The sequence below is a fragment of the Cimex lectularius genome, unplaced genomic scaffold (genome assembly GCF_000648675.2).
Source record: "Cimex lectularius strain Harlan isolate CLEC.00 unplaced genomic scaffold, Clec_2.1 scaffold4, whole genome shotgun sequence".
Taxonomy (NCBI): domain Eukaryota; kingdom Metazoa; phylum Arthropoda; class Insecta; order Hemiptera; family Cimicidae; genus Cimex; species Cimex lectularius.
The window spans coordinates 1,918,222-1,937,982 of record NW_019392723.1 but is presented as its reverse complement, the minus strand read 5'-3'; the positions used below and the strand labels follow the sequence as shown (position 1 = coordinate 1,937,982).

The following is a 19,761-nucleotide window of genomic DNA, read 5'->3' as shown; positions in this document are numbered from 1 at the left end:
ATACCACACTAGTATTAGAAAAAGTATCAACTCATTATGAGTATGAAAGAAATAACAATAGTGTACTAATTATTTGTATAAAAAAGTATCGATATCATCATTACCAATATAAAAAAGGTATCGATAACATAGTAATTACTAGTATAAAAAAATTATGAAAACCATACTAATTATTAGTATTAAACAAGTATCGATATTATACTAAGTGCTAGTATAAAAACATGAATACCATACTAATTACTACTATTAAAGTAATATCAATAATATAATCATTACTAGTATTTAAAAAGAATCTATACCATATTCATTTCTACTACGAAAAAAGTGTCGATTACATATTTATAACTAGGACGAAAAGGGTATGGATACCATACTAGTTACCAGTAAAAAACGTATCGACACCACACTAATCATAATACTAGTTTAAAAACGCAATCGATATTTATCACTTGTATAAAAAAGGTATCCATAACATAATAATTACTAGTATTAAAAAATCATGAAAACCATCCTAAGTAATAGCAATAAAAAAGTGTCGATGTAACAAAAAGGACTATTACAAAAACATGAATATCATACTAATTACTACTATTAACGTAGTATCGATATAATCATTACTAGTATTGAAAAAAGATCTATACCATACTCATTTCTAGTACGAAAAAGTGTCGATTACATACTCATAACTAACACAATCACTATCGATACCATACTAGTTACCAGTATAAAAAGTATCGATACCACACTAATTACGTTACTAATTTAAAAACGTCATCGATATTTATCACTTGTTTAAAAAAGGTTGCGATAAAATAATAATTACTAGTATTTAAAAAAAGCTTCGATATAACACTAAGTACTAGTATAAAAATTATCAATATCACACTAATTAGTTCCACTAGTTTTCGTGGTCCGCTTGAATAAAAAATCAAACTCATCAAATCAAAATCAAGAATCAAATAGATTACATAACATTAAAAAAATGGCAAAAAGGAGGGAAAATTCAAAAGGTGGGGTTGAGATGGGAAGTTAGCGTCCGAGTGGACCGAAGTCATAGCTCAAGTGGTAGAGTAGCGGCGTATCTAGCCGACGTGGGTTCGAATCCCGCTCGTGACGCTGACTTTTTTATCTCAACTAAAAATCTTAATTAACTGATAAATATTAGTATAGAAACGGCATCGATACTGTACTTATCACTGGGATAAAATAACCGTTGCGATACTGTACAAACTACTAGTATAAAAAGCATGGAAACCTAATAATTACTAGTATAAAATAATATCAATACTGTAATTATTAGTAGTATAAAAAAACGTGTTCGCACTATAGTAAATACTAGTGTAGGAAGATCGAATATATACGAATTACTATATAAAAAGTATTGATAACAACCTAATTACTAGCATGAAAAAAGGAATTGATACTATCCTATTTACTACCAGTATTTAAAAAAGTATCAATACTATGCTAAATACTAGTGATTAAAAGTATCGATAACATACTGCTTAGTAGTATTTAAAAAAAGTATCGATACTATACTTATCACAAATAAAAAACAATACTGTTAAAAAGGTCCTATACCATACTAAGTATTAGTATAAAAAGTATGGATACCATACTAATTACTATTATTAAAAAGATTGGATACTATATTCATTACTAATATAAAAAAGCATCGGTACCACACTAATTACAATTTAGAAAGGGTATCGATACCATACTCTCACTAGTATAAAAAAGGAATCGATATCGTATTAGCTTCTAGTAATAGAAAATATTGAATTCCATGCTCATAACCTCATAACTAGTGTAAAAAAAAGTATCGATCGTCGACCAACCTAAGCCTTCTGTTATAGGTGAAATGCACGGTGGTCTTGAAACTGCGTTTCACGTTTTAGACGATTGGAAAGAACGCCTTTGTCCCTTCACCCTTTGCCGTTTTGGACCAGTTTTCTTCTTATTTCTTCAAGCAAGCCCCTTATATCGATCTCTCTTGCTAATCCATCAGCCTTTTAATTCCCACCATGTCCCATTTTTATCCACGATAAGCCAACCCTTCAGACTTCGTCCATCATTTCCCTAACTAGTTTTTCAGACAATGCGATTTCTTTGGCCTCTTCACGGGCAGGCTTACATTGCCATCCCTTTTATTCCCTATCGATTTTTTAAAAAATATTTTAAATTTCTTTTAATGTTAAACTGAGTAGTATATATTTTATATGGTGACAATATTTCCACCCCATTTTTTTAAATAATGGAAATAAAAAAGTAAAACGTGTCTAACGCTTGTTTCTCTAATTTATTTTAAGCTATATAGCTATACTTTTAGCAAGGACAAAACAGAGTTCTGAGGCGAATTAAGTTTTTTTATTCTGGAAACAACGAGTAAATTTTTTTTTAATATGTTCTATCAACCATATAATAACAAATTAAAAATGTTCACGGAATTTTTCATTGGTGTGATATGCAAGTGATAATTGATCCACCATTGTTTAATTAATTGATCAACCATTATTTATTTTAAAACCTTATAAAGCATCATATAGGTCAGCAGGTCCTGTAAATATCGGCCTTTAAAAAAGTCGATACCTCCTTCCAATACACCCCAAAAATTCTCGTACTGGTAAAAGTACTATCGAAAGGACAAACACGGATGCCAGTAAAGTATCGATAAGTTTTCCGTGTCCCTTGATAGTCAGGTGATATCGGACAGACACGAGAGAAAACGGGGCGAACATCTCAACTGAATCAGGATTAAAATGCTGCCGAGTTCCAACCTTTATTTGCTTTTCTTGGGTTATTGAAAAAGTTAATAAAATTAAAAAATTCTTAAATAATACTGCGAATATTTTAATATAGTAAAGTCAATAATGCGTAATTTCACCGTGACATTCATCCAAACGAACGTCTCAATCGCCACTGAGTATTATTGAGAAGAGTGATTTAAACGTTGCGATTGTTGGCGAATTTGGAGTGGAAATTTCTTCAGGATCGGGGAAAGATTGACAGATGAGATATTAAGATCGACGAGGATTGTGAAGAGATATTTGCTAGATGTTTTAAACGGGGCACCCGGTACACTAAACCCGCAAGACTTGTGAGTGTTGCAAAAGTTTTGGTCTTACGCCCTCAGGCCAGACTTACAAGCAACGTTAAACTAATATTAATGAATTAACTGTTTATATTCAAAGCAATCTAAATATTTTAAAGCAGAACTTGAAGAAAGCTTCAAGGAAAGGATCAATAATAAATCAAACCATGTGTACATAAACTGGACTTACTATGTGAAAATTATTTTGGATCATTTCCCATCTTACCCTTTTTCAATTTAATCCTCGCATTGACAAAATGTTTCCAGATTACTTATTTTTCTTTGACATTTGTTGTTATTTTATTATAATTCCAGTATTAACAATAAATTAACTGATATTCCTTCTTTTTCAGTGGTGTTTGAAAATTTTTAGCGTTTAAAGGTTATTTTATTTATTTTTTGTTTTAATGCTATGGCTTCTAACTATTTAGCTAATGAAATAGTTGATCCAGTTATAAGTTATAGACAAGCAGTCAAGTTCTGTCAGGAACTCTACTCACGAATAAATTTTGGCTTGTTGCTAAAGCTAGGAAGAAAAATTAGACTAGGAAAATTTCTGCTACTATGGGGTTTGGACGAAGGTTGTGACCCCTTTTTTGCTAAGTGATGTCACTGTTCTCTTCCTTTCACTACCATGGAGCTGACAAGTTATGACTTCCTTTTTTATCATGTGACGTCACCGCTCCCTTCCTTCCTCCACTACTAGGTTTGACGAGGGCTGTGACCCCTTTTTTGCCATATGACGTCACTGTTTTTTTCCTTCTAGCACCATGGGCTATGACGAGTGTTGTGAGTCTTTTTTGTCTTGTGACGGCAACTACTTCCACCACCATGGCTTTTGACGAGAGATGTGACTCCTCCCCATTATTTTCGCCATATGACGTCACGGTTTTTCCGTCCACCACCACGTTTGACGAGAGTTGTGACCCGTCCCTGTAACGGTGAAGGGCATTTTAAATTGAAATTTGGATTGAATTGAATTTTGTTCGTAGGAGAAGTAATGGTGTCGGCAAAAGGGAGGCTCGGTGCTGTGTTAGCAAACCCGGCCTCGGGCCGAGGTGAACGGAAACAAAAGGAGACAGTAGACGTAGGGCAGTCAATGGAGCAGATTACTATACGATTCATGCCATGTGGAAGGTCGTCCTGTTTGCAGGAGTAATTGGTGAGTGCTTGTCTTAGGCAGAGGTTGCGGCAAAATTGCATGTTAAATTTTATAGCGAACGCTATCCAACGTACCCCCTTTTGCCGAGATCTACTAAATATAGGTAGCTGCTTATCAAAGGACTTGATTATAACTAGCATAATTATTGTAGAATAAAGTAGACTTAGGGTATCAACGAGTTTTCAATTAGTCTCGGAATCATTCTACCAGGTTACGTCACTGCTATCGTCCTTCCATCACCTTGGCGTTTGATGAGAGTTGTGATTAGTGATAAGAAATATCGCTTTCCTGTGAAGTTAAAGAAGGATTTTCGAGATGATGGTTTCGTTACCAAGACTTTTTTTGATGTACACTGCGAATGACCTTCTTGATATCCACCGGAATGAATGCTCTAGGGAGATGTGAGAGAGGTAACGGCTCATCGAAATTTATGGTCACGTATCCTGTATGTCCTCACGAGTTTTTACCCATTTACGCCTGCACGTTGCAAGCGAATGTGAAGAGGACGTTTCTCAAGAAAAGCGAGAAGCCTTCGGTTGTAAGAGATGAAGAGAATTAATTCATTTTCAACCTCAAATTAATGCAGTTTACTTTTTTTTTGCAGATCTTAAAATTTCTTAAATTTGGTTGAAATAAGTAAATAGGACAATGCACTTACTGAAGTAGACTGAACTGCTATCCCATTTGGTTCGATTTGAGGCCTAGAAACGAGGGTGGTTTCTTTGAGATGATTTGCCGAACTGGCTGTCGCCGATCCCTTGTGAGGCGCGGTCGCGTCCAACAGCACTTTGAGAGAGGCGATCGCATGTAACTGCGTCGCTTTCTCATCGACCTTCCCTGAAATGATAAGAAGAAAAGTCTGTTGTATTATTTTAACCAAACGTTTGACGAATCGTTTTGCAAATTGAACATAATGCAAATGAAAGGCGAACTATGGATATAAGTCTTAAAGTGTGTGTGTGTGTGTGTGTGTGTGTGTGTGTGTGTGTGTGTGTGTGTGTGTGTGTGTGTGTGCGTGCGTGTGCGTGTGCGTGTGTGTGTGTGTGCGCGCGCGCGCGTGCGTGTTAATTTGTAAAATCTTGTAACCATATTCCATGGAGAAAAAAACAAAAATCAAATTACCAGCTCGTGCTACGAAAATGCGGTATTACGAAGTAAGTTATTCAAGCAACTCTGAGTCATCGAGAAAAAATAATGATAAACTATGGAAATTTAACATTTTGCTCGAATGTTGCCAAGGATGTGTGGCTTAACGAGGAATTATTTCTGCACTAAATAAATAATGTCTAACAGTATCAATGAACTGATATTAGCGTTTGGGCTTCTCGCCCTTAGTTCAATCGGTTCAGCATGATTTCATCTACTGGCAGACTGACCAACTTTAATGTAAATAATGATTTCAAAAAGTGTGGTTTTCTTATTGTTCGTACAATATTGTTTTGTCAATAATGCAGCACTTTAACTTGATCTGATGTAGAAAGCAGTCAAAAATTATAAAGTAGAACAAGAAGAAACCTTCAAGTTAAAGATCAATACTAAATCAGGCGAGGTGGTCATAAACTGGACGTACTGTGTGAAAATTGTTTTGGGTCATTTTCTTTCTTTTTCTTTTTCCACTTTATCGTAGTATCGACTAAAAATGTTTCCAGATTACTTTTTTCACGTTTGTTGTTTTTTTATTTTTTTTATTAATGTTCTGGTATGAACAATAAAGTACCTGCTATTGCTCCACCTTCAGTGGTGTTTGAAATTCTTTATAGTGTGCAAGTTTTTTATTGCTATGGCTTCTGACTATTTATATAATGAAATAGTCGATCCAGCATTGATAATGAATGCAAAGAAAGTTGAAGAGCAGCGGTCAAGTTCTATTTGGAACGCTACTACTCCACCCCCATGGGGTTTTGCGATGTTTGTGACCCAAACTTTTTTGCCAAGTGACATCACTGGTTTCTTCCACCACCATTGTGTTCGGCGATGGTTTTGACCCCTTTTTTTGCCCGATGACGTAACTGTTCTCTTTTTCCCCCACCATAGTGTTTGACGATGGTTGTAATCCCTTTTTTACAAGTGACGTCACTGTTCTCTTTTCCCCCACCATGGGGGTTTGGCGTTGTTCGTGACCCCTTTTATTGGCAAGTGACGTCATTGGTTTTTTACTTCCCCCAGGGTTTGACGATAGTTGTGGCCCCTTTTATTGTCCTGTGATGTCAATGTACTCTTCCTCCACCTCCGTGGGATTTTAAAAGGGTTAAGATCCCTTTTTTTGCAAATTACGTCACTGTTCTCTTTCTTCCCCATTATGCGGATTGGCGAAGGTTATGACCATTCTCCTCCGAAAGGTTGTCGTAGTTAATTACTTTTTTGATTGAATAACTCTGTTAACTAATGTCTATTAGTTGATAGTTGGTAACAACTACATGTTCAATTAATTTAGTTGTTAGAGTACAGTTTCAACTAAGTTTTAAATCCGTCTCAATTAAATCCGTCAAAAAAACCAATGCAGTTCAAAAAATTTAATTGCGCCAACAACAAACAACTAAATTGTTAGTTACTAGATGCAGGCATAATTAACTAATTTAGTCGTAATTGTTACTTGTTAATTAGATAGATTTTTCCCCAACATTGCTCATTGGTATTGCCAGATGGCTGGGATAACATCAAAGAATTACACTCGAAAGAGGATTTCCCAGTTTTGCTAGGGAGATAGGTATAAAAGATCAGCTTTAGGCTTTTAATTAAATTTCATAGCCAGACCTCTGTGTATAAAACTACTTGCAGTTTTCCCCACATAGCAGGAGAAATTTATTGCTTGGTAGACCTTCACGTGAACACAAAATGTAATCTTATGCCATTGCACCTATCCGGTACATATGTCTATCCATGAGGTGTTGAGCCACCAGGATTTCGACTCATTAAGCATTTTTGTAGGACTTTGTTAGGTCGCAAAAAGTTCTATGCTTAGAATGGAATTCATACCGGCACTATCGTTCCAGTTGTCCAGGAACCTGGCCGTATAAATTTCTCAAAAACTCTAACAGTAATATTTGGAGGGGGGAGTATTTCGGGCCGAAGAGCTACACGATCGACATAGCCAAGAGGGTCCGGTGACCTGAAATGACCGAAGAACTTTAGTTTAGCAATCGCTTTTGTTCCCATCGCTTCGACGACTTCAATCTGTTGCTGGGTCAATTAACACCTTTTAACCTTTGGTCAAATATGTGACTATAGTTATATTTAAAGACGATGATCTAGTCCTCCTTTGACCTTAGTGAAAATTCAATTTGATTTGGCTTTTTCCTCATCTCTTCACACCACATGGTTTCTTACATTTAAAGTATTTTATCCTTGTTTAAATACTCGCTATTTTGGCTGTCTTTTATATCTATAATGTAGACAATTAGTTCAAGCAAAAAAATATAATTATTGTTAAAACACTTTATTAACAATTATTATTAACTGAGAACTGGTCTCGAAGATCAGTTACGTTGGGAAGTCGATTGGAAAGAAACGATAACCTTTAAATCTAAATAAACTGCTCAAAAACGAATAGGGATTTTGTAATTTCTTCTTATTCTATTAATTTTAATTAAATTAACCGATATATTCTTGTTAGTTGGATAAAACAAAATAGAAAATACACCAAAAACAAACAAATGCTCATATTTAATAACGGATTTACTTAAGAATAGTAAACATGAAGATTACTCATTTTGTAAACAAACACCTTTTCTCCATTTTAATCCAATTGTGAGCACCAATTGGAATATTGTTATGTTTACTGATGAATCGCTTTTCTGTCTGTGTAGTGATAGAAGGCGCCGAAGATTCTACCGAGAGCAGGCGATGCGTACTATGCCCAGTTCGTGCTCCTTTCAGTGCAGTTTGACGGAGGCGATGAAATGGTCTGAGCTGGGATTTACACTGGAGAACGAACTGAACTCCATATTACTGAAGGCAACCACATCGCAGTCCGTTTTGTTGGAGGAATTATCGAGGAATATATCCCTCAAACGAGGGATCACATTGTGAGGGATTTTTGATTTCTGGCTGACAATGCCAGACCTGTTAGAGGGAAAGTTGTTCATCAATGTTCAGGAAAACTGGGAATTTCCAATCTGCCTGTTCCCCCATTGTCTCCAGACCTCAATCCCATTGAACACATGTCGGATGCTTTTCGATCACCATCCGCAGCCAGTTTACCTGCAACAACTGAGTGCAGCGTTCATAGCAACTCAGGAGAATATGGTGCAGTGAGTGCCTAGAAGATAACACCAATTCGAATGCTTTTATGCTTACTGATGAGTCGCTTTTCTGCCTGTATAGTGATAGCAGGCTCCGAAATCTGCCGAGAACAGGGGATGCGTTCGATGCCCCAGTTCGTGCCCCATTCAGTGCAGTTTGGAGGAGGCGGTGTAATGGTCGGGTCTGGGATTTACACTGGAGGACGAACTGGACTTCATATTGTTGAAGGCAACCTCACAGCAGTCCGATGAATACATACACAAGGAATACATCCCTCTAACCTGGAATCTCATTGGCAGGGATTTTTGATTTCTGGCTGACAATGTCAGACATAGAGACAGAGTTGTTCATCAGTGTTTAGACAATCTGGGAATTTCCCATCTGCCCATTCACCCATTGTTTCCAGATCTCAATTCCCATGTTGCAACCAGTTGACTTGCAAAAACTGAATGCAACGATGTAGCATCTATGGAGTGAAATTCCTTACGAAATTAGTGAAAACCTCATTGAGAATATGCTTAACAGGTGCACAGAGGTTTTGCTAACAGAGGACATTATGAACGGTATTAATTGTTTAAAAAAAAATATTGTGTCAAATAAACTATTATGGAAATAAAACCTTTTATTTTGTTATTTTTCAAAATCCCTTGATTAAATTTTCCTTCAGTAAAAAACTTAATAATTTCTAACAAATTTTAATGCAATTTATAATATAAATAAAATAAAAATGCGAGTGAAAGTAAATACTACAACATTGGCAATATTCCTTTTCATCTTTGAGCAGTTTATTTATCTAAAGTCCGTATTACAAATATTCCTTCCAACCTTCCATTAAAAACTTAATTATATCGATGTGTAAACATATGTCGGATTGTGTAGAGATTAGTGACCGTTAATCGATAGTTATTCAGATATCGTGAGATGCGGTCGACCGCATCTCACGATATCTGAATAAATATGTCGGATTCTTTTGCCCTGATGATGATCTTAAAATAGGCCGAAAGCTTGGCAGTGACAATTGAATTTGTTTCATCATCCATACCAAACCAAGATCCGTCCATTATTTTTTTTATTTTGCAAAATCTCTTAATTAAATTTTCCTTCAGTAACATACCAATTTCTAATAAACTTTAATTCAATTTATAATAAAAATAAAATAAAAATGAAAGGGAAAGTTTATACTACAAAATTGGCAATATCCCTACTAAGTTTGAGCAGTTTAGTCGAAGACAAGCACATAACAGTAAAATGAAGGATGATGGGTCTAACACAAACCGAACTTTCCCAGTACGGCACAATTTATCGACGTTCGGAAGGCAAATTTTCCTCCCGTGGGTGTGAATCAACATATTAACGGTCAGAATTTTGGATATTATCCAAAGCCTTGGAGGAAATCGGCATTGGATTAACGAACCAAAAGAAATTACTGTTTTTGGAGTGCAAATATAAATTGTGACAAAGCCTTTACAGAGATTTAGGAAAAAACGATAGGATAAAATCGGGGTAGAAATAATCAGGAATCCCTAATCCTTAGTTTTGAGCCCTGGTGATGGAATAATTATTCCAAAAGCTTGGCAAAAAAAAAAACCGTTGCGTTCTTTGATGACATTTTTGACAACTGAATTTTTTCGCCTCCTAGTTCAAGTAATTCTTCGACTATTCAGTATAACAGAGGTAATAAAAAGAACAGTATTAATATAAAAATGTTAATATGAAATTAAAAGGGTTAATTTGAAGTTAAAAAGGGGTTAATTTGAAGTTAATTAGTGTTAGTTTGACGGAAAAAAGCGTGTGAAAATGTAAGAAAATATGTATTTAATTTTTAATTTTCAATATGGAACTTATTTTTCTTACGGTCTTCTTATTTATTTTATATTACACAAATGTAACTTGACGGAACAAAGCTATAGACACCACTGTCCCTGAGAGATTTTAGTTGAGGAAACTTAAGGCCAAATGAGCACCATGTTGCAGAAAAATCAAATTTTGCCTGTCTTTCCTTTTTTCAAAAAGGCTCTTTTTCTAAAATCGACGGTATTTCGCACCGTTAATATTTTTCTGGGACAATTGTGCGACTAACATCTTCTTTGGGACTACATGCCCTTCATCAAGACTACAAAATTATAATTCCTAATTTATCAAAAAAAATTCACAATTATGAAATCTAATGTTCTAGTAAGTTTATTTTGTTGAAGCGTTTGAAACTGTTAAAATTTAGTACGCAAAATGATTTTTTTAACTAGAAAATAAGCTACCCTTCGACCAGTGGAACTTTGCCAAAATATCCTGCCGTTATCCCTCCCATTTACCAGAGATTCTTTGCCAAATCAATAATTTAAATATACCCTTTACTCAAAATTAATTGAATTTGTCAATTTTTAACGTTTTGAGGATGCATTTAACAAGCTTTAAAACTGCCTCCAAATTATGAGTATTGGCTGTTCTTTAAAGAGATGAACCAATAAAGCAATACATGTTTATTGTACAATTTTTTTTTCTTGGACGAGAGATGAAACTGTCTTTAAACGGTTTACTATTTACATTAAAAACAATCATGACATTTATAAGTTTGGATCATGCAATTTCATCGTCTAGAATGATGTTGATGATGAGGTCACTAAGGAATCTTTGGCTTACTGTACTTATACTAGTTTCTTTGTTTATTTCAATTGACTCGATACTTCTTTTAAGAAGTAGGAGGATCGCTATTAGTGGAATTTTTTTCCGGGCCATATTACTAGTCTTGGTTATGTCTCCATTGCAAACCCTATAAAAGGGGTCATCTTTGAAATTACCCATGTCGTGTAGGTGTTTTACGAGATGACCGGTACATAGCCTGGAGAGTTTTATCCTGCTTAGCTTAGCGATTTTTTTGCTAATTATGGCGATGATTCTTTAACTTTGAGCACACTATGTCCTTTTTGTTTTGTGCGGACTCATTATAAGATGGACGAGTCTATGTCTGATCTTGTCATCCCAATTATAGGTTCTCTGCCTGTTGTCTTGCTTGTTTGGCCATAGTTTGTGCCCTGGCAACCAAGATCAGGTTGTATGTACTGCCCGGTTTTGGAAATTGCGATATGACCTGTCCGGGGATCGTGCCGGATGCCGTAAGTCACTTGGGCTCTTCGGGTACGTTTTGACCTTAGGGAAATATGCCGTGCATATAAATGTTTTTATCCTCATCCCCTACATCGACTAATAATAGCCGTTTTAAAGTAAAAGAAATTTCGCAGGAAAATAATAATAGCTATTTGGCGAGAGAGTGCATTTACAAGATGAAAACTACAAAAGATTATAATTCTTTTATTTGATTACTGTCCAAAGAAAAAATACGATGTTAAATTACCTCTTTAGAAAAAAAATCTTATAATGTAAATAAAATAGATGGGCTACACTGGACATTCACCTAGAAGGGTTGTCACACCCCGATGTCCTGACCCTAAAGTCTATACCTCAAGGAGTTCAAGTACCCATTTACGTGCTTTTGTCGCTGGTATCTGCAGTAAGCCAGATGCCCAGGAGATCGTCACTTCCCAATCACTGGGGTTAGGCTCCAAGCAGGGGCTGTCGACAGCTAGGTCATTTCAGCCTCCAACGCATGCAAACTATAATCTACGCTAATACTAACTATATTCGATAAGACAGTCGCGCATATAAATACATTCATACGTATAAATATATTCATACATTGCACTCATTCTCATAAGTCGGTGGAGTACTCAATCCAACAACTCGGTCGACCTACATGCAATATCAATAATCAAATCTAAATTAGGGTAAAAGGGGGAGTACAAATATAAATATTATGGGGGTATACATATTCCGTCAGCGATCTTACACACACATACACAAACACAAACACACACACACACACACACACACACACACACACACACACACATTGCTTGAGAGGCGATGGTAACGCTATATTTCAAAAGTCATCCCACACCATTCACACTAATAAATAAACGCACTCAAACAAAATACATAAAACATAACTATATACAATTAAAAAAAACCCGACGTCTTCCAAAAAGCAGAACAGTGGAAATAGGTTATAAAAAAATCTATTATGGTTTTAACACATTTTCATATCAGTAGATTGTATAAATTAAAGATTTTTTCCGCCTTTTTTTTATTTTAAATTAATCTTTTGTTAAGCATTAAAAAAAATTCATGTATATATGAGAAATGTTTTAATATGATTAATAATTGGCAATAATTAAGCTTAGAAGACCGTATGAAAATTAATTACCATATGGAAAATTAATAATTAAATATATAGCTTTTTCCGTCAAACTAAACATTTTATCTTTTATTCAACCCTTGTCACCAAATCAACAGTTTTAAATTTAAATTAATGTTATTTTTTCAATTTCAAAATTACCCTTTTTAACTTCAAATTAACCCTTTTTTACTTTAAATCACTATCTTAATTTAAATTTAACCTTCTTTAGTTTCAAATTAACTGTTTTTAACTACAAGCAAACTCTTTTAGATTTTAATTCAACCTTTTGTTAAGCACTAAAACAACTTCCTGCATCCATGAAAAGTTTTGTTTAATATAAAATAATGGGGCTTTTAAAAGTCCAAAAAATTAATTGCCATATGGAAAATGAAATATTTCCGTCAAACAAAACTTTTTGTCTTCCATTCAACGTTTTTTTTTCAAACCAAATTTACCCGTTTAATTTCAAATTAATGTTATTTTTTAAATTAATTGCCATATGGAAATTCAAATTAACTCTTTTTATCTTCTTAACTCTTTTTCGATTTCAAATTTTCTCTTTTTGACCTCAAATTACTCTGTATTTAATCTTCTTTAGCTTCAAACTAACTGTTTTTAACTACAAATTAATCCTTTTTAATTTCAAATTAACACGTTTTAATTTCAAAATATCTCCTGTGAAGTATTAATAAAATTAGAAGATCGTAAGACCATGTAAAGTGAAATCCTGTGTATTTGAAATATTTTAATGTAAACCAATTGGACTCTTAGAAGACCGTATGAAAAGTAATTACAATTAAAATAAAAAAATATAAAATTATACCTGTATATTTCAAGTTGGTAAAAATTTTTTAACCATTATATAAAAAAAGACTTCTTAATATTAATATTTAATTTTATATCATTTTTTTAACGGACAGGAACCACCAAGGGTCATTTTCAGCCGGCAGTAAGAAGAGCCGAAGAGAGACAGACAGGAGACGATATATCTTTTGAATGTCTCTACTGACAATGTATTATTCGGCATTTGAAGGGGTGTAGGTGAGTGTGAAGCCACCCAAACCCCTCTTGGCCGGAGTTTCTCATAATATAGGGGGGAAAAAAGCTGAATAATTTGGCAATATTTGGTTATCCGCTAATACTTATCTAAAGGCCGTAATGAGGTCCCCGAGTCCTACTCATTGCCCCCCTGGGATCCAGAAGTAAAATACTCTTTTCCCTTGTTGCTCAAGACGTCTTAATGAGTACAATAGATCCCGGATAATAGGGTTATTGCTGAAAGGATGATTGAATGTTAGCAGGGCAGGCATGGTGTCAGGGCAAATAACCATTATTTTCTCGTCTGGATGGATAATGTTGAGGGGTTTAATTATGGATATCATTTCGGCGCTATAGTTGTTTCCTAGGGGATTTTGTGAAGGAGAGCTGACCAGCATCGACATTGACGCTAGAAAAGGATTGGACCGAAAAGCCCGAGTAGCAATTGAATTGGATCAATTATGTCTTTTTTTATGCAGTACATTGCACCCATAGTCAAAGCGTGCCTGTACTAGAGCATTAGAAGCATATAGGCGCATTAGTCAGCACCCCATGAACAAGAGCTGACGGCTCTTAACACATTTAGAGATTGGGATCACCTGGAGTTCAGTTTTTTTTAGAAGTGCAACCCAATTCAAGTTCCTATGAACTTGTATCTCCATACAATTCTTAGGTATGTAATTCGTATGTTAATATGTGTAAATCTGGGTAGCTGATGAGTCGTCTTCTAGAAAATAGAATAGCTACTGTTTTCTATAGAGATACGGCAAACCCATTATTGCTGAGCCAGCCATTGACTTTGTTTAGATTTTATTGCATTACTTTCCCTGGCTATGAATAATTAGGTCGTCTGCGTAAAGCATTGCGTTTTGTACGTGTTTAAGTACTTCATTGAAGGTTACACAGAAAAGAGTTGGACTGAGTACACATCCGTGTGGTACGCCATTTTCTTGTATAAACTCCTATGAGAGAGAGAGGGAAAGAGAGAGAGAGAGAGAGAGAGAGAGAGAGAGAGAGAGAGAGAGAGAGAGAAGAAGAGTGAGAAATTCCACACCCGAACCCTAAATTTTCGTTCTTAAAAATTCCTACTGAAGGTTAATATATTACCGTTTATACCAAAAGGTTGTCCAGAATAAGACGCCTCTAAGTTCTGACCAAAGCATTTTGCAAATCTGCCAGTACCTTTTTCTTCTTCTGAAACGATTTACAGACAATATGAGCAAGTTGTACAAGATTATCTCTCGTACCTCGGTTCTCCTAAAATCCATTTTCCGATTCTGGTATTGGCCTTGTTTTTCTAGGTGCTAGTGCAGTCTATTTGAACTCATCTTCTCCACCAACTTACACATGCAGCATATTAAGGATATTGGTCGATAACTTTTAGCAAATTGGTTGCGTTTGTCATGTTTTGGAATCGGTATCGTGATTTTTTACCAACATTTGCACCACCATTACTCAACTTCCCAATCTGATCAATTAAGGTGTCTGTATTTGTTACTGTGGGTGTAGTAGAATCTAGTGGTTTATTTCTTATGTGACCTTCCTGGGTCAATAGATTATCAGACTCATTAATCTGTGTATGTGGGTATATAGGTAAAAGGTACACTACCTCAGAAAAGGTAAAAGGTAATGGGACTATGTAGGATTGTCTCTTCAGAATTCTCTCCGCCTTCATTTAAGATGTTTTTTCATTCTTTTGGATTTGTTCAATAGACTTTTCTCGTACATACACAGGAGATGTCCTGTCATATGAAGGATGTAAACCACCACAATTGGGACATGCCGATGTATTTGCTCAGTCTTTAGAGTCATGTCCAACTTTGCCTCTGTTTCCAGAGTTTTCATTTGGCGAAACTTACTCACACGTCTGAATCTAAAGCACATAAGTGGTCTTGGGCCAAGCGGTTTTTCTTTGACAATAAGAAAGATAAGTGTTACCTTCTCAGGGACTTTGAAAATCTTGATATTGTCATGGTTTCTTTGCATACTCTGAACTTTGATAACATGTTGCTGAACCAGTTCACTCACAATTTCGCTGTTTTCACAGTTTATTAACTCAAGTGCAGTGATAACTCCCTTCGAGAAATTGAGAGTTTTTTACAAATCCAATTTTATTGGAATATTTTCATAGTTTTTCATATTATTTAAGTTGATAATATCTTTTTCACTTCTTATGTTTAGCAATATTGTTCCATTTTTAAGAAATTTTACACTGGATTGAGGGCAATAGATTTTAATAAATCTTCAGGTTTTAAATGGGCTGAAATCATTGAATGCCTTTTGGATGTTGTCTTCATAACCTTTGTCCTTTTATCCGGAGGTTCAGGTTCGAAGTTCACTCCTCCTATCACCATATAGCTTGCACCGTTGGTTTCGTTTATTCGAAAGGAAATTAAGAAAGAAAATTCACCTCGAATCACCACAAAAAACGAAAAGATGACGGCCTAGATCTTCAATAATCAAGATAACTATATGCACTCTACGGTGTGTAAACATAGACTGTGCGTATCATTTTTAATTTTAACTTTAATCAATTTTTACATGGCCTTTTACATGCAAGTCCAATTATTTTACATTTTTAAAAAATTATAAAATTACAAACTAAAATATATTTAAATACCTCAAATCAAAAGGAGTATTATTTGTTTTTATGTTTAATTTTATTTCATTTTCAACTTTAATTGTAATTGATGTCCATAGGTCATAACTAGGAAGGACTAAATGTCGAATCTTTTATATTTTAATTTTTTTTCAAATTCAAGTGTCTTACTTGTTTGACATTTCATATCATCAGGTTTTGATTATGTAAAAAAAATTTATTTAAAATTAAAAAGGAATAATTTGAAGTTAAAAAAATTAGTTTGAAATTAAAAAGAGTTAATTTTTGAAAGTTAGTTTTTCCAACAAAAGCTATATTTCCCCTTAGAACGATCTTTGGAAAGAAGATTTACGAGATAAAATTTAATTTAATTTCTAATTTTTTCTGTATATTCTATAAATGCCAAGCAGAATTCTATAAAATATACGATGTTAATCTTGATATAAATGTCTTTTAAAAAAATGCTTGCAGTCAGATTAACAAGATGATAGAGAAAATAGGAGTAAAAATTTTCAAAGCATTATGGTCAATAGACTCCAAAAGGGCAAGACATATCGAGGAAATGACTTTTTTTAAACTTTCCCAACCTTTTGACATGTCTTCACCGGACATTGATTCAAACGGTAACGCCGACATATGATCGAGGATGGACCTAGAATAACCTTATATCTGAAACATATCAATAACGCACAAATCGAAACCTTTGACAGAACCCGTCGACTTAGTCTATATGGGCGAAATACAATCGATGAGCTGAATCAAGGGGACCTTGGCCTAGTTGGCAACACCGTGCTCGTGCTGCTCTGACTTTTCCTTCTAGTATAACCAACGTATAATAAATAAAATATGCGTTCTTAAGCTCAAATTTACTTAATTGGACAAGGAAATAATTTAAATAACAGTAAGCTATAATTATTAAAGATTAAATTTATTATCCACAGACTCCAACTTAGCTGTGCAATATGTAGAAAGATATAAACTGTGTATTATGTTGCTGTATTTGGGTCTGACTGGCCTTTTCAATAATAACATAAATCTTTCAATTAATTATTCTTTCTTTGTAAGGTCTTGGTTGAGATAAAAACGTCGGTGTCACGAGCGGACTTCGAACCCACGACCTTCGGCTAAATAAGCCGCTGCTCTACCACTTGGGCTATCGTGACTTCGATCCACTCGGACACCAACAACCGTTCGAATTTTCCCTCTTTTTGCCAATTTCAAATGTCGTGTAATCAGGAATGGATTCGCAGCGATTTATGAAGTGGCCACGGGGAGCTGTTCAGTGAAATGATACTTCTTTTACTTATTAAATATTAATCCATTTACGTTTTTAGTGGTCAATTGACCAAGTTACTTCTTTCAATTATATAGGTCTTTTATTTATTTTATTATTTTATTTTTATTTACATTTTATATAGGTCTTGGTTAAGATAAAAAAGTCAGTGTCACGAGCGGGATTCGAACCCACGACCATCGGCTAAATACGCCGCTGCTCTACCACTTGAGCTATCGTGATTTCGATGCTCTCGGGCATCCCACTCTCCATCTCACCCTACAACCGTTCGAATTTTCCCTCTTTTTGCCATTTTCAAATAAGAATAATTAATTGAAATAAGTAACTTGGTCAATTGACCACTAGAAACGTAAATGGATTAATATTTAATAAGTAAAAGAAGTATGTCGCTGTAAGAAGTATATCGCTCATAAGTCGCTGAGAATCCAATCCTGATTACACGACATATGAAATTATTTTCACAAATATTTGTAATATTTACATAAATTACAAGAAGTGGAAAAAATCTCTTTTCGTGGCAGAACATTCAATTTCAAATAACATAGTTCAAGTATGTACGGAATGCATTTGTAACGGGAAAGCCACTCGAGCCTCATGTCTCTCCCTTGTGAGAGAAGTTAACACTGTGATTTTAGTTCTCTTTATATAGTACATTTTATAACAAGCTTAATTAATCAACCAAATGTAAGAAAAGAGGCATGTGCTTATATGTATGTTAACCGAATGCTGAGCTTCATAAATTTAAGTAATTTACTATAAAAAGTACTATAAAATCGTCGAAAGCTCGGCAAAAACCGAAACAATTGTCGTTCTGCTGTGACCTCACGGAAGATCTTTTCTCAACGTCGTTTAACAGCAGGTCGATTCATCATCTCATTTTTAATAGTTCAAGTATGCTTGCGTTTTGTTTCCTTTCAAAAAATTCCGTTCAGAAATATAATCCCATGTAAACTAACGAATTTAGATCCGGCATGCCAATAAAAATATTTACCGTTTGTTTTACTTGCTCACGTTCCAGCTATAAGGGACAAAAGGTCCGTATTTTATTCATCTGTTTTATTCATTCCGCTCCCATTGGGAGACATTCCAGCGAAATATAACTGCTCCTTTCTTTTTGAACTGTCATTCCACTACAATGTTTTACCGGGTGGAATTGTGCAATTTGAGTTAAATCAAATGGGTAGATTTGATTATTTCGAACAGCTTAACACGACTTTAATGGGTTCATTTCAAGCATTCCGGAAAATTTTGAGTAATTTGTCTCTTTTTAAAACGCTAAATACTCATCTTAGATCCCAATAAAACAATTCCTTCTCACCAATTCACCTTTTCTAATTATTCTAGGATCTATCAAGGGTTCAGAGTCATTGACACTATTTCTTCAGCTCTATAGAACGATTATTCCTTAGGTATCTGGACCAGGCATTTGATATGGTAAAGCAACCAGCCATCCTTTATAAACTTAAACGCTTCCTTACCTTATCTTGAAATCATATTTACCGGCCCTGCTTGCGGGGAGCGGCAACGAATAGTCGAATGTAAGAACTATACAAGACGGAGCATTCTTGGGCCATCCTTTATACCATTTACACTGGTAACTTGACACCAAAATCCGACCTTGAGTTTATCATAGATTGATGCCAAAAGACTGAATGAGGGGAAATATTCCCGTTACAACAATAAGGAGCTACCGTCTTCCACTCAAGTCGTACACTTAGGATTATACCTAGACTGCAGAATGATGTGGTATCCCATAGAAAACTTGGACAACCATGAGGACTTTTAGGACCGACAGCTGTTTGGCTGTCAAAAGTTAACTTTATCACAGGAATTATTTAAATTAATTATACCTTTTATGTAAGGTCTTGGTCGAAATGAAAAAGTTAGTGCCACGCGCGGGATTCGAACTCACGACCTTCGGCTCAATACGCCGCTTATTACAATTAATTATACCTTTTATGTAAGCTCTTGAAAAAATGGCAAATATAGGGAAAATTCGCAACATTGAAGGTTGAGTTAGGGAGTTGGTGCCCGAGTGGATCGAAGTCAAGATAGCACAAGTGGTTAGAAAGGTCATGGGTTCGAATTCCGGTCTTGACACTAA

General features: G+C 35.0%; 1 protein-coding gene across 3 annotated transcripts in view; it reads right to left on the bottom strand.

Moving 5' to 3' along the window:
- LOC106671976 (sodium/potassium/calcium exchanger Nckx30C) overlaps positions 1 to 19,761 on the bottom strand; it is a 64,123-nt gene that overhangs the window by 15,987 nt on the left and 28,375 nt on the right. For all 3 annotated transcript variants that reach the window (XM_014403008.2, XM_024226699.1, XM_014403016.2), the window contains exon 3: positions 4,912 to 5,090. In XM_014403008.2, coding sequence (XP_014258494.1) covers positions 4,912 to 5,090 — 179 coding nt within the window. The remainder of the gene's footprint in view (positions 1 to 4,911; positions 5,091 to 19,761) is intronic.